This window comes from Saccoglossus kowalevskii, chromosome 10 (assembly GCF_978046115.1).
Source record: "Saccoglossus kowalevskii chromosome 10, keSacKowa6.1, whole genome shotgun sequence".
In the NCBI taxonomy this organism is placed as follows: domain Eukaryota; kingdom Metazoa; phylum Hemichordata; class Enteropneusta; family Harrimaniidae; genus Saccoglossus; species Saccoglossus kowalevskii.
The window spans coordinates 14310736-14334777 of NC_140650.1; the positions used below are offsets into that span (position 1 = coordinate 14310736).

General features: G+C 39.9%; 1 protein-coding gene across 2 annotated transcripts; it reads right to left on the reverse strand.

Moving 5' to 3' along the window:
* Positions 1-4703: 4703 nt before the first annotated feature.
* LOC100329083 (fibroblast growth factor 8/17/18) lies at positions 4704-23645 on the reverse strand. 2 transcript variants are annotated; one of them, NM_001171226.1, is given in 5 exon segments: positions 4704-5622; positions 8618-8721; positions 19336-19522; positions 20904-20940; positions 21189-21667. In NM_001171226.1, coding segments are annotated over 5 exon segments (642 nt in total). In that variant the 5' UTR covers positions 21224-21667; the 3' UTR covers positions 4704-5343.
* Positions 23646-24042: the final 397 nt, after the last annotated feature.

The window sequence follows — 24042 nt, forward strand, 5'->3', positions numbered from 1 at the left end:
AGTATGTACTCATCAATGGCCGAGACTGCATGCAAATGAGCTTACGTTTGTGAAATATTTTAATTCCATACATACGTGCCTTATCCTTTGTTGAATTGTAATACTTTGTGGGGGTTATCCTGTCGCACTGGAAACATTCTACATTGATTGCCAAATGTTCCTCTGCTGAAATGATAATTTGTGCAAAGAATAATTTTAATTTCCAACAACTTTTATTCAGATATTTTTATATTGACCGACATTTCTCTATACTGGTCAGCTGTTGTTTATTGGATATTTCTAAGAAAAAGTTAAACCGGAAGGGTCGTCACCTGTGCACGCGCGGGAATTGAGTCCCAAGCGTTGATAACAACACACCCTAAGAACGCAAAGGCTCATGGGTAGACGCTTGTTTGTAAACAATGACACGCTATGGCCTGGCGCATGCGTAGGCGACGATTTTCCCGCTTTAAGTCAGTAAGGTTAAACTTTGCCATTAACAATGCTGACTGAGTGTGACCAAGCACTTTTAAAAAAATATTTTTCACATTGAATCTGTCTCTCAGTTTCCATCCTCTATGTTTAGAAAGTGTTGAATGCATGAAGTATATTTCTTACTTTGTCTAAATAGAAATATAACATTTCTTGCATATTAATTAAATAATTAGAATAAATCTAAGTATTGAATGTCATTACAGTTTTTCTTGGACTTGTTCGGAGGGGTGGACTATTTTTTCCCAATGTTTTGCTGCCGGAACTCCACTTTCTTTGACAAAAGGTAGACTCCGGGAGGTAGTTATATATCGTTTTCCTATAGGTCAGCCCATTTCGATTCTTTCTGTTATTTCTCTGTCGGTTCGGATTACCAACAAACATTAACGCAACATTAGTTCACGACATGTACATACTGCTAACATATTTGATTGGTTCTCGTGAATATCTTTGATACGTAGACTAGATTTCGATTCTTGAAACATTCATTCATCTCTACAGTGCCGGAGCACTCAATCCAAACGTAGGTGAGCATATACGTTACAAAACACGTGGAAAGGATGTTTCGTGCGTTTGCTTTTAGGCTTACCAGAACAACCACATTGAATAAAAAGATATACTGATGATGCAATGACTTAACTATTGTGAAATGCAATTTAAGTCTATTTTGTAACTAATATGCGAAAAATGCAAGTACTGTATTTGTGTATTAAATGATTGGGTTATTATTTCAGTTCACACTCACGAAATGATGTATCTGGTCTTGGGGAAAAAAAGTATTAAAAATTGGATTAACAGCCACGGGATTCATATCCACATGCTTAGCCCCGAATTTCCAATATCTAGTAACACACATGCTGTCCCACGTTTTGGCTAAGCTTCCCAGGGGATACTGAGAAGTATGTGTTGTGGTTGCGGTGACTTGGGTAATCGGCCGGATATGACATCTGATTATTGGAATAACTTAACCACTGTACTTAACAAACAAAATGTCTGGTGCGTTACTCGGGGGGGTGCCAGCCAAACGACTGTCTTGGACGTGTTGGTTATCAAAAAGTGTTCATACAACTAAGTTTTGTAACATACATTATAATTTATTTAGCACCCTTCTTTCGATTGCTTCAACATAATTAAACGAGACAAACATGTACGAAGTTCTCAAAAAAATACTAAAAAATATAAACACATTCTATGAAATGAAACAAATACAACAGTTAATGAGGATACGGGTTACACGTTGTGCTCTTAGCTATTACCACATTTTAGCGATTGTTGCTTCGTTTCTTTTACTTAGGTCGAGTGGATTTCAGTGTTTTCTTGGACATGAAAGTATAACTTGAGTTTTTGCATTAAATAGTATGTGTGTGATCAAACCTAGAAAATAATAGGAACTCGCGTGGGAGGTTTGTAATGTATTCCCCGCTAAGTTCTACCGAGTTCTCATCAATTATTAAATGCTCGCTGGTTCGACATCTGGTTAATTAAATGTGTTTAAGTACAATTCGTTTTAATTTCAGTTTTGACAGCAACACGACCTCATTAACACACTGTCCAGGGTAGCAATGTCTTAGATACGTGATTTGAAAATTCATTCATGAGTTAACTTTTCTCACAGCTCTTCAACACTAGTACAGACGTATTTTGTATTGGTTGAAAGCTAGGACGAGGTCACTTGCTCCGATATTCAGGGTCAAAGGTTGGTTCAAAATAAACGTCAATGTGGCATTGATGACGAAACATGATTGGTTCAACGTAAACATGTGACTATTTATAATAATTACGTTGCTCTGTATCCTGGAAAATGTATGCAAATTGTTTACCAACAAATGTCGACCTTATTTGAACAAGATGGTTTTGACCCTGTTATCTTTATCTACGTGTTAACCATTGTTTAATTCATATCTAAGCTTAGATGGTTTACCTCAAAATATACACCACTTTAAAGTATCACATCTACATCGGAAGGTCATACATCCTGGCACTTCTGGGGGTGTGGATTTAATATCAACGTGACTTATTCATACTTTTTCTTCAAAACAATATAATTCATCCGAAAATATTTGTTTAGAATTTTGAAATAATTGCCAACAATTATAATGTATTCCCCATCCTAGATACCAAGATGTACGACCTTACTGAAAAGGTCATGTCAATTCGTGCATTTCAATGACAACTCTTCATTTCCCACGTTATTAACGACCAACATCCGGGTTATAGCAGACCCCTTAACCCTTTAATTGATGTGCAACACTATGCTCACTTTTTATGTATTTTTCTATAATTTAGGCGTTATTTTGGGACCAAATGATCATGATAATTTTCCACTAGTTACAGATCTTGAATAATTCCATTAGAGCGCTACAGTCGACACATGCAGCGCGTGTTCGATTTTCACGATAACAATGTAATTAACACGCGTTGTTTACGTTGTTATGGGTCCCTATCGAATACGACGCAGTGCGACGAGTCTAGCGCTTTAAATATCGACAAACCTGTGCAACTTTATTTTATGAAAGGTGCCGTATGTTGACTTTGGTCACGCGTTCAAAGGGTTTAAATTAAAGATACACAATTTACATGAAATTAAATTCCATTATCACATTTCAAGTTACTTTAGAGGGGGTCCAAACATGATTATATTTGACACATTTCGGTGATTGGTAGAGAATATGCAACGTGTTTCAAAAAGATAACCCCCAGACAAACAAATCGACTTCAAGTACTTTGGCAGTAGTTTCTAAGACAGGTGATGTGCGCGAGGGATTGATACATATATCCGAAACCTAACGTGACGTCACTAGGATCCCATCAGACCACATATCTTTTACATCCTAAATTATAACATGGGAAATTGATTTCGCTTATCATTGAGTTGACTAGGACATAAATTGTGGAAATATTCCGTCACGTGCACGTGTGTGGCGTGTTAATGAATAATGAGGTATCTGTTTTTGGTGATAGTCCAATTAAAGGCGCTCCGTGAGAATCGAGTATATTTGTCCTGTATGCCCTTATTTGGAAGTTAACGCACCGTGACGTCGGAGAATGAAAAGTAATTTGTTGCCAGTGACGTATCACGAGATGTGGCACGTCGCTGGGTCTCAAAGGTTAAACGATGAAATCCCCGCCTGATATAATCTTAATCGCGTTGCCGGAAACATTCTAGTAACCATCAATTAGAATTCAAATATTGACTCGATAAATTCTCTTTGAATTGATTAGTTTTGCGGGTAGTCCCAGAGGGTGTGCGATTCACCAGTAACGAGATGGACGGGGCTCAACTATCTTGCAATTTGCCGTGAGCTACTGTGATATTTTTGTCAATGAATGTACGGCAAAAAATGGAAATGCCGATTATTTAGAAACAACATTGTGTGGGCAGGGTGGGATTGATTTAACTTCTACAAATTGAAAATTGTAAGACTGTACGAGAAGTTTTATTACCGCATGCGTTTCGTTATAGGTTAGTGGGCTTTTGTAAACAGGCGGTCGAATCTCTGAATGGATCGCGGAAAAAAAAGTTATAAAAATATCGCAAAAACATATTTTATCAGTACCGTGGTGTAATTTTGAATGTTCTTCAATTTTTCGCCGCTTTCGTTACCGGGATTTGTTTTGCTATAGTTATATGGTTTTGCTATCTGTCTTGTATATAAGATAATATTGAGCTCATTTTGCATCAGTTGACATTTTGAGTGCCCTTTTCACACCCTCGTCAAAAATATGCGACCCCCCCCCCCCAATTATTCGGTTATGACATCGTTATATTATTGCAGACACCACCCTATTGGTTTACAGTGTCAGTCATTATATATATACATATATCTATCAGGGCACGTTGAATAACACTTTGAAAGAGGTTATTTTATTTATCGAGGGAGTATTTGTTTTAACAACTTACCCGTTACCAAAGGGCAATTGTGGATTAATATTAAGGAAGTCGTGAGTGGGCGACCCTGTCACTATATTGATATAATATTGTAAATTTAGCTATCTGGTTTAGTAAAAAAAAACAGCGTTGAGGTCATTCAAGGCGTCGTAGTCGTCACGCCGCGTTGTGTTCGCGTAATTACACGTAACTCAAACGCGCGCGAGTTGTGACTAAGACGTTTTGACTCACCACCGTCGAAATGTTGTTTTCTTAATGAAAACTGATATCATTAATAATATTTGGGTTAATTCATTTAATAAACGCGGAAATCGTTCTTGAAATGCACGCGTCAACAAATAAATACCTACTGAATGTTGTATATTTATTCAAAACCCTGGTCCGAGAAAATGGAAAAAAATTTCGTGACGTAAATACGGTTTAGGCCACTAAACATGAATATTATATTTAAGCTGGCGCTTGTCAATATATCCTCTACACACTATACAAATAATACTTTAAACATTTAAACACTTGTTGGAGACAATGAATGAATAAATTCATGAAATTTGTCCCAAATAAATGGAGACTCTCATTTATGGGACTTCTGTCGAAGCTTAAATACAGTCAGTATTAGACTTGGCACAATAAATAATATATTTAAATATATAAAACATCTCTTAAGTATTTTCCAGTTTTTGGCATATAAATTACACAGTTCATATAAAAATACTGAAATCATAGATTTACATGGATATTTCACCATGGCGACGACTAGAGCAGACGCACTTCATAAACAAGGAAGATGGCCGACGACAACAACGATGGCGATGATGAAGTAAATAATTCCAACGACGCATGCGTATCAGTTGGTGAGTTCACATATAGAGTTGAAGTTATTTTCCGTCTTCACGTTTCCACCACAAATCCATCACAAGGTCCTTGAATTTGACGTAGCGCCTTTACGCTATCATCTAGAATAGATTTCTACGTAATTATCAAGGCTACCGTTTTTTATCCGTGCCTTGTGAAACATTTGTCCTAAAATATCGTTCATACTGTTTGTCGTCATTGCTAGTCCTTTCAACTTCCGGTAGTTCGCGTTTCATAAATTGTACCGCTTTTTTTAATGAAGAGGTTCGAAGTGCACTTTTAGTCTTGCCGTCTCTGCCAAAACTGAGAAACCAGCCTTCGTAACGAACCGATTCATACTCTGTGTAACCGTTGTCAGAAATAGATTCCTTAAATATGCAACTGTAAGATCTTCCTCCTGACTTTTTTGGCTGTAACAATATAATAAAGAAAATAAATAAAATAAATACAATAGTAAACAATGCATCATCTTGACTGATTTAAATTAATATTCTACAATGTAATATTCGTGTTGCATCATGGGATAGTATTCAACATGCGCGTATGGTTGATGAAACGTGTGGTGTTTGCATGCGCGTGGTTCAGTCTGTGGCATATTCGAAATCAACAGGTGTCCGTGAGGTCCAAGGATACGTGACCTATTCCTGTCTATGTGGCAGTATGTCATTCCTAGATATCCAACCCTGGCGCAAACTGCGTAACCACCTTGAGGTAGCTGTCGCCTTTTATAAAAAGAAAAGGTTGTTACGGAAGACAATTTGAGGGATGGCGCGGTCAGTAAAGAATGGCGTGGTTGCAATCAAGATGTCACACGTAAATTATAGTCTGCGTTTCCGAGTATTAGCTGGCAGCGTAACCACGTACAATGCGACACGATGCAACCAAGAGACGTGATAAGGAAAGTAATCGTTGCACTGCGGTCTCCGGTAACGATATGTAGATTATGTGCGTACCCAACAAGAACAAAGTTGTGGTCTTTGTATAATTTCAAAATGTTGTTGTTATTGTTGTTGTTGTTGTTATTGTTGTTGTTCTTGTTCAAGGAGAAGATGGGTGGGCACAATTATACCGATGCAGGAGTAATGGTTGTTTTCTTTGCTTATTGCAACTATTCAAACAGCCCTAGGCCAAATGTAGCAGAATAATACTACCAGGGCAGTGTCTTTGCTAGTACGTTGGTGGCCCCCGCATAAAACAATCCCTGTCGTACTGTGGACGCTGTAAACGTCTACAGTTCGCACATACTAACAATAGCGATCTCGGCGGTAATCACCTTACCGCATTTCCGCATATACGCGATTAGCCGGAAACCACGGTCGTTTTTTTTTTTTTTTTTTGTTTTGTTTTTTTGTGTTGCTTCTTTTTTTAAATTCGTGTCCAGAAAATTACAGGTTTGCGAAGAAGGCGGCCGCGATAAAAAGCATTTAGCGCTATTCAATATAATGAGGCATATCGCTCAAGTTGTCAGCAAGTAATTTACTTGCTTGCATGCCTCGATGAGTACAATGGCATGGAATTCAAGGCTGATAGGCAGGTTTTATGTTTGGGGTCTCTCCAGAAAACACCGATAAATCAGTAATCACATCCCGCCCTCCATACCCGATGGAGACAGAGAGGCGGTCGTCTTGGCAACAGCTCCACCTTTTCTTGGACAGGTAGCTATCCGGAATGCGAACTTACATTGAACTGTACAAAGATAAGGACAGTAACTGTAAAAGTCACCCATTGTTTGCTTTGGTATCGTACATTTATTCTATTATGGGCTCTTTAACTTCATCGCATGAATCCTACCAGAAATGGCACTTTTTTGTTTGCAGGACGCTATTCTGCCGCTAAGTGCTAGATACTATAGCACATCTGTCTTTTGTGGTGGTTAGATTGCTTCTTGATTAGAAGGACTCACACCTCGTAAAGTGGCCGATGTAAATTGACTAAAAGGCGAAGTGTTAAAGCGAGAAATGAGAAAGAAACGGTTAATAAAACGGTGTAGTAGGGAATATATCTCATGCTACTAATCTGTCTCCGCCATATACTATTCCCACAATGCATCAAAAGTTGAAGGTGTTTAGTGCATTTAACGCCACTCACAAAAAAACTGACATTTCCCGGAACCGCAGCGTATACAAATAAATATTGTTTCATGCATGCGAGGAGTGTTATCCAATTACGGGACAAATTAGCCCAATTCTAAACAATCGGCGGACACAGTGATTTGACACCAAATCCCCCAACTTTGTTAAACACGCGAGTTTCATAGCTTCAACAACAAGCACCCTTAACCGGACATCGTTATTCAGTGCACGGTGGATCTCGGCTATTAAAAGGTGCGCATTAAACATGATATATTAGGCCCGTGTACTATTGCGTGAACTGACCTAGGATCTCGGCGTTAACAACAAAATACGCTGACGAGTCGTTATACCTGCCACTAGCTGCCTATTTATACCGATTTGATTTACCGCCTACATACGTATATCATGTAAAAAGTGTGGCGGGCACGGTGTCGACCCTTACCCCCACCACGTCTCATGCACTGATTGCTCACAAACGAAGAAGAACTCCTGTGGTGCGTACAGAACGGAAATCTTCCCGAATTCCGAAAGAAGTAATTACACAGAAAACAAAATTGAAACGTTCTTTTTATAGCTACTGAATGGGTCAATCAAGACTCGAGACGGCCAAACCCGGTAACATTGGCAGCCTCCGAGGCTATCACAGTATGTTCCTTTTTTTATGGTTAGCTAGTACATTTACTGTCATGGAAGAAGGTATTTGTTGTGAGGCTCTACGTTATAATGCACGTATAGAAACGCTGTAGCGCCTTGGGATTAAATCCGGCCGTATTGTTAACTCCGGCAGCGTGTCCACAAACAACCAGTTTGAATGAACCGGTTGCGAAGGTGCAATTGAGAAATTTCTCCAAACCACTGCGTATGTTTGGACACGGACGGCACGACTAATTGTCCCTATTACAATTTTCGTTTTCCAACCAACCACGTATATCCACGGGGAGTGTTTGTAAGGTATATTCGGCTTATTTTCCCGCCTTTGTGGGAGTTTTCGCATGTTTGTATTAGTAGGCTGACCCCCGTTATTCACTTAAAAACGAATAACCCCAATTCCGTCAATGCGACCAAAGATTGGCTTACACTTAAATAAACGTAGTCTTTCGTGAAAACAAACAATATCAACCAAAACACGGTTTTTAAACAGCAATTATAGTATCTCCGATTCCTATCGATCTCTTTATAAGGGTATTGCCGGGGAAAATTGAATAAAACAACTGTAAGTTAAGTTTTCCAAAGTCAAACAGCTGCCGCAAATGGAAAGCTGAAATTAGGGGGAGGAGCTGTACCTATAAACGCGAGACACCCGATTGAATTCAGAAAACTTAAAATTACTTACCCTACCGACAGCTTTCCCCTTGCTGTTCATACATAAATAAAATTTACTTTCTTCTCCTCTTATAGTAACTTTACTAAATGTCTCTGTTTCTATAATTAATCTAGCTGTGGAAAAACAAGGAGAAAAACAAGCGGGTAAATTAACGATGAACTTAAAATTGGCAAAATAAAAATCCTGTACAATAGTAATTCAAGGATAAATAAAGAGGTCATACAACTACATTAGATACATTCCAATGAACCTTTTCAGGATTCATTTGTATTCCATCTCTTCACCTTCAAATGTACGCCCCAAAGATGCCCATCAGATTGAGGTCAAGTGAATATTTGGAACATAATTTTACCGCATTAATCTCCGAATATCGAAAGTCTGTACGTACAAGTATATAGTATATATTTATATAGTATATAACTTTCAATATATTTATTGTACTCTATTACGTGCTGTCTCCATGGCGACGCACACGGACGTTATATCGAATAAACTGTTAGAGTAGGGGGTCTTCATAAATATTGGACCGTCGCATGTATCACACTGCGCATGCGCATTTTATTTTTATTTTAGACAACCGAATGACTTTTGTACATTTTCGTGGCAATTTTCCTCTCAATGGCAGAACACAAAATTGTCGTCTCGTGCTTAGTACGTGTTCGATGCTCAGACTAAAATACCCACAAATAAATGTTACGATTAATACCGTCGAAAATACATTATAAGTATTTTACTATAGCATGGATATGTATAGTAGTCAGTGTTCACGTCAATCAAAAAAGTACGTGTTTGTAGTAAGCAATATGTCTCTGTCAGTGTATGAGTGTGAATGTGAATGGTTGCTAAGTGACGAGACCACAAATATGTACCGCGATGTACCATGGGATACATTGATGTGAACACGTTGTTTCAAATGATCCTTTCTAAAAATAAGTTTTTGTTTTGTTTTTTCTTGTTTTCGCAAGGGCCATTTTTTTTATCTTGCAGGGAGGTCGTTGTACGATGTAAAACGTTGTGGAATGCCCCTCCCCGCACTACTAGTATACTGCCGCAAGAAAAAAACCATACCAAATCAGTGCGGCGGTGGCGATCGGACCCAATGCAAATGACATGTCGTGTGTGAACTATAGACATAACAAGATATTACGAGGGACCCCTAGACATACCTGGTTTTCATGGGGGACTTATAGACATACCAAGCTTGTCGTGGGGGACCTTGTCACTCGGCGATTTATTCACATGAGTGTGTTAAGTTTTTTGTTACTGTATTTATTCTCATCGCCTTCGGGGAATGGGATTTTCTCTCTAACGCTACAAATGATGTTGTTTTATTCCGCTGAGTTTAGAAAAGAATAGCACGCATAACTTCACTGGGCGAATTTGTTCTTTTATGAGCTTCAGTTGGCCTTCTTCCACTCGGTATTGTTTGTTCGGTGGCTATGGTACGGGTGGAATACTAAACGCGATACAACGCTATGTTATAATACTTATTGAATCTCCAACGAACCGCGACTGATACAAGCGCGTTTTGTGTCGCGGTAGTACGTAACGTCGGACCAAACATCATTACGACGCGATTACCACGGTAGCGGACGTCGACTATTTAATGTGTGGTTATTCTCATTGTATCTAACTTTATCCTATTAAAGCGGGAGGGTCGTCACCTACGCACGCGCGGGAATTGAGTCCCAGGCGACGATAACAACACACGCTAAAAACGCTATGGCCATCTGACGCATGCGCAGGTGACGACTCCCCCGCTTTAAATCGACGGGTGTTAGTGTTTTCAGGCTACGATGTGAATATACTCTACTCACGGGGGGGGCGTCGGCTACTTTGGACACTATATATGGAATGTATGCACCAGAGAAAGCGAAATGGGTGGGGTAGAAATACGTTGAAACTCGACCACACACTGGAATCCCCATCCTTCACTGAACCCTTTTTTGTCAATTCTGTGTTGATGTTTTTTTGGTTTTAAGTAGCGAATGTCAGGCCACTCAGACGGAAGCGTGGGATCAATCGTCACTTGGTCATAACACCCTCGAAAGGCTCTTACCAGCGCATGGTCTCATGTCACAGCCGCAAGAGGCGCTCTGTATTCAGGTAGTCGCAGTTAGCTATCAATAATCATCACCCGACCAAATCCAATAAATCCAATCTTATGAGACTTTCCGGTAGATATCACCATGATTAATGTTATTAAATAGTTTGACGTCGTTATCTGTGGTCACGTGACGCAGATATCATGTAATAAGACTGGCGGCACAGAAGATTCGTCAGTTAGCATTTACGATTCTCGTTTCAAGTCACATTCTCGCGTAATGTGTGGGATCTACGTGTATTTCCTGTCAATTAGCACGCCATCATCACATCACAAGCGGAAAGACGCTACTTTCAAAAAAGGAATTCATAAATTACCCCGTTTAATCACAAGAACTGTGTATCCTGGATGTGTGAAAAATTGGGCAAAACAATTTTTTTGAATTTACAAAGGTATTCTAATCCCCCAGGTACTTTGCTTGGTTGCACAGTTAAATTACAACCCAACTCAATGATGAAACTCCGCCGTCCGAAAATGCGAAAATTCCTTGCTACTGAACAAATGCAAGGCTCTCTATGTCTTCCCTTTAGTTGGTCCACTCATCCCGACTTGTTGGGAACTTTGGCATTTCTTGCAATTGACTAACTCCGGTATCTAAAAAAACTAAGGAATATATATTTGTGGCAGGACTTACATTTCCGACTAACGCCCACTATTAGTGGTGTCTCCCCTTCCCATGCACATACACGTCCCTAATCATCGTGTTGTGGGCACATTATTAGAAGGAGAACCAGCGTGGACGGAGATGGTTCTGTATTCCATTAAATTGAATTTGTAAAGAATATCGCTATCCGTCTTTATTTCGAAGTTCAATACTGAAGAAAGGGTCACTGACTGGCTTCTGGTAGCAACGATAATCTTACTTCTTTCAAACTTAATTGCGGATTACTCTGCGCGGCATCTTTTTCCAAATAGCGGGAGAATTAGTTATCTATTTTAAATGCAAATCTCAGTCAAACCTGAATTTCTATCGTCTATAGTACACAGTCCTAATCCTATTCATACCCTTTCTCGCGGAGTGGAGAATCGTTGGTGTATCGATGTCATCCTCTAAGTCAACCCTTCAGAATAGACACACTCCGCCGCAAAGATGACACAAACTGTCATTACGTATGTACACCGCTATAATTAGAGTCCCTGTAAGTGTTTTGTGTTATGCGCGTCTTTTGTTTAAAAAAACAAAGGGGTTAAATTAAGTTACTAGTGAGGCAATGAAGACATCAGAACAAACATGCCAGCCCACTTTCCTGTGCCAATTTTACGGTTAACAGCTTCACTTGAAATAGCAGGATCTTTACATTGAACCTCATCCAACTTGTGTGAAAGAAGGTGCGATCGCTTTCACGGTGGTCACTCACAAGTAAACTTTTTTTAATCGTATCTATATATACCATGAGACCTACAACTATATGCATGGGGGGTACTTCAACAATATTTCTGTGTATCGCCTTCTAAGTCACGGACCCGTGTGTGTGTTGCATTTTCGGACTGTCTCGCCAAACCACATGTCCAGCTAAAAGTTTAAAAGATTTCTGAAACCAAATCTAAAAGCAAAGTATTCTGTTACGATTAGCGATCACTACGGCATATCGTACACAGCCGGATAAAGAATTAGTCTGATATTGACTTGTATATGATAGCACGGTGTAGTAATAACGGTTGTTTGTGTATTTATCTTCTCGGTTAGAAGAGATCGTTTGTTTATTTTACAGATAAAGTCATTTAGCGCTGCGTTAAACCCCCCTTGTCGGTTGTTAATCGGGTCAATTCTTTATTCTTAGACGGTTTCCCGCCATCACGGATTTAGCAACTGTAAATCTACTTCGACTGCGTTAGTTATCCTCGTTTCTGTGATTTCCGCTTCACCACTGAAATACACGTATTAATGAAAAATGTTCAGTGAAGTCAAAAGACTTTATTTGTCTAATAATTTGTCTATGTGACGTCATTCATTCGATTATTCCCCCACCGCGTATTTTTTTAATCAGTACATTTTTTCTTGTGATATACTAATTGGCTCACAGTGAAAGTCTGATTAAAACTGATACACGAATAAGTCGTCGGTCGTCACGCGCGTGGGCGATCAATCTACGCACGTGACGTCTGCGGTTATCGCCAGCGTCACAAAATGTTAATTCCTACTAAATGAACAGTCAATTAAAGTGAAAATTGAAAAAAAAATACAGCATACAGTCCACGTGTAGTATATTCTTAAAATATTAAGAGATGAGTAGAGGAGACGATGACAAATGAATACAAATTTGCTCGGAAGTATTTCCGTAGTCTTGTTTTCACTGAGAACATACATACATCACGACCGTCGCCATTCTATGACGTCATTCAATTGCGTCAACTAAACACAGTTTATCTTCTTGTGTCACTGTATTATTAAAATGTTTATCTACTTCCATCCCAATTATCTCTCAATTTTGTTGAAATTCTCACAAAGAGGCAGTAAACACGTCATTGTCGGTGAGCGCCCGTGTTCAAGTTATGTGCCGCCATACAAACGCGAAACTCATTTTACACTGGTTATGTGGTCTCGTAAAATGTGTGTGTCATCACACTTTTGTCGTGCTAGCAATTCAGCTAAGGGGATTGGACAACTTTGAAGCAATCCAATTTTATGATGGGTGTTTTAAGATTTCGTTCCGATTCTTAAGTACACTGAAAGTAGAGGGAAGAGGACTTGACTGGCACTAATCGGCGTTGAACGAGAGTCATGCTCGGAATTCGTTACCGGATCAAGTGAGATAAGAGCGGTGCCAGCACCTCTGTTTGCAATACTACACCCTACCCTCCTATGCACAAAGCAACAACATGACTGAGATTCTCGCTGGATACCTTTCCTTAAAGTGAGTGTCGATGGATGACTAGGCTGACGGAATTTCCAGAGCGAGGAGGGTTAACCTGGCCACTTAGAATTTATATACCACTTTACTCCGAAATACCCTCTTTTCAAATCCCTATATTCATTCATTGAGAAAGTTCTCTTTCAAACTGCTGCCTCAAATGACTGGCGTGCCTAAATGTTCTTTGGGGATAGGTGTGCCAGGTTAATAACTACGTGTCATGGTCGTTACTCTGGCATTTATGCGGAGGGCGATCAGAAGAAAACATTTTAGGCTGTTTTTATCTGCGTTTGATAGCCCGTTAAATGCGCATGTATTTATAAAGCGGTCAAGTGAGAAGCCCCAGACATGCACACATTTGACGATTACAATACAAATACGCAGAAATAAATGACAATAATATTATTCCCAATAAAAGAATCAGTTCGTTCCTTTGTATGGTTGAAACTACGGGAAGATGTTTTATGAGTAAGAATGGTACACTTGACAACCATCATGGTGCAACGGACTTCGTTAAGTAACCAGCTCAGACAGTGTTACAGTCCCGTTGATATTTCTTCGACAGTTGCATTCGAATTACCGAGTAGGATAAACAAATATACGTGATTCCAATTGACGCTATTTAGTTATTCTAACTATAAGTGAGCATGTGGAGAAACGATCAAGGGTTCTCTCCCGTGCTTCTTTGTCCCGATTCACTCGATCACATAGTGTGAGTGAACGGTTGTTTATTCAGCCAATCCCTAGCTCAATCAACTGTTGTCTTTGTGGTTTTCGTTCATTATATAGGGAGTTCATCGATCATTTGTGCCCTGAGTCTCTTGTGAGATGTCTGAGATGAGAATGATCCTTCAGTCGAGTGTTACATCATTATAGATACTGATCTCGATGATCACATTCGGTCGATGTCGCAGAGGGAGCCCTCGGGGCACTTACCCGGGGTTACTTGAGCATATATAATTACGCGTTACATGAGAAAAAAATCAATTGAATATAATCATTGAACTTTTGTTAGTAGGATTCACAACTTTTTCTAACCATATCACCGAACAAAATATATACGAGAGACATATTTTCACCACAGAAATCAGTGCAAAAAAGTATTTAATTAAAATGTCCCCCTTCTCGATAAATTGTGGTAATTGCTACGTTTTTTTCTCTGCATCATAATGTCTTGAAGTACAAGGACATTACATTTTACATTTTAATTTTAAATTCAACATGAACCCCCTTAAACTGAAAGTATCCTTGATTATTTATTTATTTGTTTATATTTGAAAACATGCTGTTTTTCAAAGTTGTTATGTGCTCAATAAACGGCAATAATGTAGACGGAGACGGAGCACAAATCCTTCAAGTGACGGACGTGCCAACAAGATGAGTCTAGCACACCTTTCTAGGGAAGAGTATGCCCCGGATATGATGGAATCGTAAACCAATGTTGCAACTACGTAGCATCAATAGCCGTTTAACATGTCTGGGTCTCCAATGCCCACACACACACTACAGTGAAAGTCTCATTTTTTGTCCTAGGGCTATGGATCATTAACGCCGCCTCTATCCGTGTAAATTGGGTAGTCTTTGTGACCTTTGACCAACGAACATCAATTTCTCTTTTATCTTCAACTGAATAAATTATTGTCCTTGACGTTATATTACCACAAAAGAACCCAGGTTGTTTTTATTTCTTCATTCTTCAAAGTTGATTTTTTTTCTTATATGTGATGCACTTTTTTAATTTCTGATTTTTTCAGGACAAAGTGCTGTGCCTATACTCGTACTGTCACCCTATTTTCCTTATATTTAGTGCGAAAAGAACGCATAAAACTGTCACGGTGACTACGTGTTGCGACGATTTGACAATACACCGTGTCACTCATTGAGGTCAGCGAACCAACTGTCACGTACCTAGCTAAATTTAGACTGCTTCATTTACACGAGTGTGCATTTTGAGCTAACAACTAATGTGATGTTAAAATAAAACAACAATAACAACAACAAAACAACAACAACAACAACAACAACAACAACAGACAGTAAGTTGTTGAAGGGCTACTATGCACATTATTATGAACAAGATTTTGAAACTGTTCAGGCGATGGTATATTGAACAAATTGTACCTATAGCACACCGCGAACAAGAATTTATAGTGCGGCTTTATAGTACAGTGTGAACCCAATAATAGTCCCTACTTTAGCGAAGACACAAGGATTTCATTGATGCCATGCAGTGATCGGCCGATTTCCCCCTCTTAGTCACATAGTGTTTCTATGCGTAAGATCGGTAGCATTATACGCTTTGTGAGTAACTGTGGTAGCTATTTATCTTCCTTCACGTTTAGGTGTCTGTCTTCCCCCCTCTTAAAGCATGATTCGACCTTCTTAAGTCACATTATCTCGATTATTTGACACGTTGAACTGTCAACCAACAAATGAGTCCAAGTAATGCCTGACTGTGTCGCCAAAAGCGAGACATTTTCTTTCAGCTCACTTTACTTGCTTTAACACGGAACGGTGCCTTCTACCAGAAGGGACAAAGACAAATAAATTGTCTAAAATCCTCGTTTCATTTACATTTCTACTTAGATTAACTTTAATCCGCAAAAGATGGAGGATTTTACAATTTAAATTGCATGATGGGATTACTGTTATGCAGACGGTGTGTGGATTTGCCAATATACATTCGTACTGAAACGCCACCCATGTGGAAAACGCAATGACAACATGTTGATTCCCTTAAAACTCGAGAATATAAGAATTTCCAAGTCAACTAAAAGAACAATGCTTTCTTCTATCTCTTCTTTTGTCGTGTGCCTACTTTCTGTCTAACACCGCAACATAGTTTGAAATGGCGGAAACGAACCCCTTTCTTCTCGACTGAGTACTCGGTTTGGGTGGCCCTAGTATTTTACGTAAAACACCCTTCCACGTCACTGCCACGATTGTCCGAATATAATGCAGTGTCTTAATCGTTCCGTTGACCATCAATTTAACAGGACGCAGAGAGGAAACTCCTCTCCCCGGTGACATTGACAGCTGGCCTAAGGATGCATCCAAGCATAAGCGAGGAGGCTGCGACCACACAGTCGGGTGTCCAATGAGACTAATCAATTTTGCCTGTGAAAGGGGGGTTGGAAAACAAAGTATTGTCATGCAGAAAAGTTACAAATTTATCTAGATTTAACGATTGGGGACCACAAAAGATGCATTTGAAACGGAGAGAAACTACCGCTGGTGTGTGGTCTTTGGTGTGTCACTTGTTAAGAAAAGAACGGTAGTAAAAGTCAATTGTTTTGCAAATGGCAGAGGACAGAATTGAATGGGACCGCCAGATGAAGTATTGTGTGACATATCGGCGAGTAGAAGTCACCTCCTCACTAACAGATACACACTACAGTCCATTATTCAGACTTATTCGCGTTTAAAGGTGAAATTAACACCGTCGGGAGTGAAATCGAGTTAGTTTCTAATATGGCCGCCTGCCTTCACTAGGGCAGTGAGTCTCATGCCGTTTTCTTGTCTGGTTGCCCCTTTATTCAAAAGTAAAAAAACCAATATGGGATCGGAGAGAATGAAACACAAGCCGTGATTTGCTTGTAAATCCTATGCTTTAATTGTTACGTATTGACGCGTACACGAGATTACACCAAACCAAATAGTTGCGTGGGATCATTCACGACTTAGGTGCTATGTACATAATTTGTATGTCTATTACTCTTTCACATGCAAACATTTACTCATCAAAACCAACTGATTACAGTTGTAATCTAAGCTCTGAAGGCTCTTTTGTCTTTCTTCAAAGCATCTTTATTGACTACCTTGGCGTATAGACCTTTTCCTAGCGCCGATATATTCTCACAGTATTTAACGCCAGGGACAAATTAATATAATAGTGTATGCTCGTATTTTTGGTTTCACGTCATCATCAAGCATGGTTTAAGTAATAACTATTCTAAGAGGTTTTGTTGCTTCTTATTTCGATTTATGTTGAAAAGAAAGGGAAAAAATAATATTTTTCCAGTGGATTATGGTTCAATTAAACGGTTTATAGTCAAGATTAAATTCATTCAATTTTGTTTTGGAGCACCATTCCCGTGTAATTTAATTAGTATATAATACTCGGTTTGACGTCTACTTCAATCCGCGTAAAATTGTGCTTGTTTCAAGAAGACAATCAATCATTATGCTAACTGCAGCCTCTTCCTGAAAATTATATAGTCCCCAAAATACTTCATCGTAATAGTTATAAAGCTTGGCTTCATATTTATTTAGAGTGTTTGAAACCAATCCTCAGCCGTTTTAGTTCAGTGACGTCATGGTTCTGTTGCCCATATCCCGACTGACCCGGATCATGGCCAGGCACTTCACCCCGGCAATGTATAACAACGGCACCAGCCAGCTTACTTAAGACGTTGTTGATTGTCTGCCTTGTTTACTTGTTTTCAGTAACCCGTGCTGTTTTTCATTGCTTAGCCCTTCTCCGATTGCAAACAGCCAAAGCTTTTGGTTTACTCAAACCTCACGTACTATTGCTTATCAGGCCTTTGCTGTGACGGCTGAGACGAATGCAATGTTTTAGCATGCGTTCAAGCAGATCGCTTAGTATATAAAAATGGCTTTCAAACGGCAATACTAATAGCCGTATATACTCAGGCTTTAGTACTTGGCTACTGACGAAGTTAAATAAACTTTACTGCACGGGAACTTGGCTGTTTGCTCTAGTGGGTTGATTGCCGGCTTGTTGTTTATCGTTTAAATGGGAATTGCAGCCAACGGACTTTAGAGACAGTATTCTAATGCGCTGACCAATAAAGAAATGGCGGGTTCAATAGGCTGTATTTCACAAGGTCGGTTTGAAAGGAGGCTTTGGACGCCCGAACTCACACAGCCTAGAGCATAGCCGGTGATGGTATGCCAGCGACAAGACTGACAATTGCCTGAGAACACACGAAATATAAATCACATTCTTGCGACTTAAAATAAAGGCAATAGGAGCTTAAGTAGTACAGTCTGTCACATGACGGCAACTTTAGTTTAGTTTTGTTGCTTAGTTTGTTTTACCAGTCACCGTTTTGCAATTAAAAATGTGACACGAGTATGACGTCACGTGGGTATGATCAGACCTCACTCTAAGTGGAGAATGTGATTTAATATATCAAAACGAGCGACTGTAAGTGTGTATGGGGAACTGTATTCTAGTTGCTGCTGGCTGTTGCAGATTGAATATCCCCCCACTCAATATGTCCCATTAGAGTTAAGTCGGTTACGTTCTACGTTGCCCACAAAAGAAATGCCTTCACGACAGAGCCACCTAAATTAGAAAATACCCATTCACCGAATAAGAGACACCTACTTTTCGAAATTAAAACACCCTTTTGCCCTATCACAACCTTTAATTCCAGTGCGATTCAACTGCGCATTGTAAGCGTGATTTTACGTTTCCTGAAATGTTTTTCTGGTCGACCTGATCCATGCCTGTGCTGGGTTCGAGCTCTGTTCCACTCTGTGAATACTAAGAGATTCTACCGCGGTCACTTTAAAAGCCCAGCCTCGCTGCTGAAGTTTATGACGACACGATAAAGGGGACAATACCGTGAATACCACCAGTAAAGGCTTGAGGCGAATTGAACGGATATTCTCCTGCTTTCTGCCTACCTGTCTTAGCTGGTTCCGGACCAAACCGCAATCCGACCTTATATGTATTATTTGTTTAAAGTTATCTACTAGTATATGAAGATGTAGAAAAAAAAGTGAATTGAAATGGGACATACCGTAAATATCTCCATTCTCCCCTTTTGCGTCTACTTTTCTGTTTCCGAAAATCCTTACATGGTGGGCGAACGGTCGAGAATACAATTGAAGCTTGCGTATGACTGGTAAGTTTCCAATGGCATGATCCGGATCGTCAACGTATGCTTCGAACTGGTCGTCGAGACTTGTCGCTAATTGTATTGATTCCTAGAACAAGTAAAACAAAATATTTCAACAACAATAAACGTGTAGTGACAATGAATTCAACAATTTTATTCTTGTAGATATAACTGATAGTGGGCGAAGTGTTTTTGTCCTTTTTATTTCAAAGAGTATGGCCGACCTTGAGTCTTATTGCCAATGACATATATTGTTAGACGGGATATAGCAAGTACTCGACGATGTTTTTCTCCCCATCTCTGTCATTCTTGTTTTAGTTTCATTTTTTTTTGTGAGCACGCACCTCTTTATTTTGGGTAGATTTGTTACAAGCCCCTGGTGATGCATTGCTTGTTTTTTGTTTCTATTTGTATGCGCTCGTGTAGGTTACACAGAAAACACTCAGGGCCTTGTTCTATATAAATGCGTATGGGATATTTAAAGGCAGAAGGAACGCTGCAAAAAAAAGGGGGAAAAAGAAAACGTCTCCTCGGATGAGACTGAATTCGAAAGACATCATTATGGTCTAATCACTCGTGTAGACGGGAGCTGAATCGCTTCTGAGGACAAATAGGTCAACTCGATCGGCGACATGTACAGAGAATGACCACAGCCCCATATTTTATTCATTGTTTTTAATTCAGTCCCTAGAATATCGATCTGCCCATAGAAGATACCCTAATTTGTAAACATAACGTGTTCAAAGGCGTCTACTGAAGAGAAAACATCGTAGATGTGTTATGTTTTTAAAAGACATAGCCACGATTTAACCCTGGATTGCAAAGAAGATCAAACGTCGATGTAGCTGGTGAGAAAAGACAAATAATAAATCTGGGCACCCCATTGAAGCTTGAAAACTGCCTTCGCTATTGTGCTGTCTGACAGTTGTTCACTGTTGTATTTGTAAAGGAAAAAAAGTTTCTAGTTTGTATTTGCGGCTAAAAAGCATTGGTGGGAAATCATGCGTTACTTCGATAACTTGCCCCAACTCTGCCCCCTCCTATTTTCCCTCAATACAGTAAGGGAGGAAACATACATTAAAGACTTCATAACAAGACAATCGCTCATCAGCCTCCGAGCCGCTCGGTCGGGCCCGTGGTTTTCCACTCACGGAAGGCTAGTGTTGGAAACATTATAGCTAACAATATCATAACGTATTGAATAGATCGATTGACTTGCGGGTGATATCAAACTTCTTCTTAAACTCGGTTGACTAGCAAAAATAATAGTATGGAATACGAGAACGACTTAAACAAAAACAAGGCAATTACTTTTAGCGGTCAGTCGCTCCACGCTGGTTGAGTAACGACTTGGTTTCCCCCAATATATATGCTTGCGACAGGTAGCCGCCTTCTGTCGGGGAAAGGCAAGTGAGAATGCTACTATACTTATATACAGGGAATGCATGCGAAAAATTAAATGTACTAACCTGTAATTGCCAGCACCAGAGAACTACATGCAAAAGCCTGTATTAAATAAAAAGAAGAAGAAATTAGTGATGTCACTTTTTTCAAACCGGTGGATGTCTTAATTATTAAAACACCATGCAGAGAGCGAGACGTTCCACTATTTAGTACATGTGTTTCCAGTGTGATACAGGTAACGTGATTTGAAAGGTGAGCCGAGCCATGGGAATCCGAAGCAGTCGGACATGACGCCTGCAAGGAATCAAACCATGTGGTCGCTGCAAATAAACCATTGGAGATGTACGTACAGTGTGTAGCACCGATGGGGCAACATCGTTGACATAGGCGTCCCGGAGTGAAGACGTCCAACGTCGGTAGGAAACCATACGATGAGACGGCCGGGCGATTAACGCTCGCTGTTCCCGCTGCTTTGGACACGCATACGTATGCTCAGATCTAGCGTGTACACAGTTGAGATAATGGGTTCAATATTTGCATACGCGATGTTGTTCAATGACAGTTCATACAGTTTGAAGTGGGTAGTCGATAAATCATTGCTTTCCGACAAAAAAAATGTATTAGTCCGACCTCTCGACCGACCAAAATTAACACATTTGCTTTGGAAATCCCGTATGTACACAATTTAGTCCGGATTTGAGCGGATGACGTCTGTGTCCTAGTGAGCGCATAGATTTGCAAAGCTCAGAGCTTCGATGCGACGTGGAGAAGTGAGTTATTGTACATCAGCGCGACTCATTAGCGGAACTAGGCTCACACTGTGCCCGTGTTTATCTGGTCACAAGATGCAAAGTAAGGCGCTTGCTCTTAAGACGTCTATAGAAATTGAAATGAGAGGCCAGACTTAACGATTTTTAGAGCCCCACTGTACCGAGGACAATTAATGGAACTATGGTGGGTGGTACCTTCAATCCAATTGGCACCTTCCCTCATGTTTTCAAGTTGATTGACTCGGTGAAGGGTTCATCAACATGCAATACAGCTATTGCTTAACACGTCACGCCGTAATCGAGCCGCTTCCACGCTAATTTACTAAATAACGCAGACCAATTTACGTCCTGTTTTTTTGGCAAAGCTGCGATTTGTATTTCTCAACTCGATTCCATTTCTGAAAAGAGGCAATTATTAGGCGCAGAGCGCGCCAGAGAATACTTGTGGAGTTTAACGGAGACCAATTATCATCGACTTGCAACTTTATTAATTGCCGTGTTATGATGATACACTACGCAGGGTAGGCAAGAAGAAGGGCATCGCGTATCCGGTAGCGACCATCTGTAAGATCGGTCAGGCTGACAGTATATGGTTAGAGTGGACACTTGGCTGCCTGGCAAATGACAACACCCCGGTCAACTATGCAGCAGACCCCGAGTTCATTTGGAACATGTGACGAGAATCTTTAATCACTGTCGCGGACGGCTAAACCGTTTAGTGAAATACGAATCAGTGCGCCACCACTTCATATGAAAGAGTTTCCAGCATGCATTATGATACTAAGGAGCGACTGCATAAGGTATGATGTACTGTATGTATACATGGATCATATTGCGTAGCCGGAGAAGATTGGTTACAACGCGGTGCGTTGACTGTTTGTTCAGTTCAACACCCCATCAGGATTGAAAGACACACGCTATAATGAATAAGCTACCCAGCTTTCTCCCCTCCCAAATGGGGGCTTTTCCCACCACTTAAATATTTAAGTGCTTTTTTTTCTGTAAACAAATTGTTCATATTGCTAGTGGGATAGCCCAGGTTTAAAGGGGGAATGGAATACAATAAATACCACACTGGACAAAAGTAAAATATTTCCACAATGGAGTCGTTCTGGGGGACAGGGTATTCTTCTTGGTTGATTGTGGCATGTCGTATAGCTACCCGCTGTCCCTTACAATATGCTTAATCTGGCTGAAAAACAATCATGAAAGAAAATGACATTTCAGTGGTCGATTCCCAAACACCTAGCCTCTGACCGGTATTATAATGCCTATATATAGACGTATTAAACCCATACAAGAATGGACATACTACGGGATATGCGATCGGTACGTACACGCATAATACTAGTAAGTGACGTCGGACGGAGGAAACAAAAAAATGGGGGTGATAACCTCGACAAGATCGTGAAATGCCGATTCACATGGACGCATTATATATGTGACGATGGCTCCAGTAAAGACAATGGGTATAACCAAACAAGCGATACTACGGGGGCAAAGCATGGAGACCAACAACACGATAAACACCCAACGCTACATGATAAAAAACAAAACAACTTACAATAGCTTTGCTGATAAATTCATGTCTTCGTGCGGGGTTGTTTTCGGCAAGCACGCATCGTACAGTAAATGATTCCAAAGACCACGATGATCGCAACAGCAATAATTGTTCTTATAATCCGATAAAACAACTTAGTTTTACTCCGCCTTGTTTGTTTGCCAATACTGATAAAGTCGGAAGTCAATCTGAAAAGAATCCCTCTTTACACCTTGTCGGGATTTAATCGTAGATACCTGTTCCGCCTGTTATCGATGTTTTTCTTTTAGCGTTTTGACGGCTTGTTATTTAAGGGGTTGGAATTTTTCCGACTGTCTGGGAAACGCCAACAATACCAAAACAATGATCATGGGTACGCTCATTGGTCTGGTTTAAAAAGAGCATTATTCCTATAATAATTTCATTTAAACCAAAACCTCATTTCGAAATCAGCCATTTGTATAAAAACCAATGAAAAAAAGAACATACACGCGTCGTATCACCAATAGACAATGGTTTAGGGTAGCCGCACTGGAGACAGACATATCCTTCTTGGTCCAAACTTGTCCATCTTTGGCTACTGAAAGCTACCAAGTATTTTGGTATTCACGTTTGAATAGGACCATACCATTCTCTCGTTCAATGTAACAACCTAGGGGAAGGTACGTCTCAAACAAGAAACAAATTTAATGTCGTTAACAATAAGCAACTTTAATCCGCCTCTTTTTATTTTTATTTTTTTAATTTCGGGGTTAAACTTCAGAAATCTATAGACAAGTGAACACGTAAAATAACACGCGTCGTCATGATCGTCATGTTCGCTTTAAAATACATGAACGAGGACGCCGTATCGGTACACTGACGTTCCCCCCTTTTTTTCTCTCAGGACTTTTT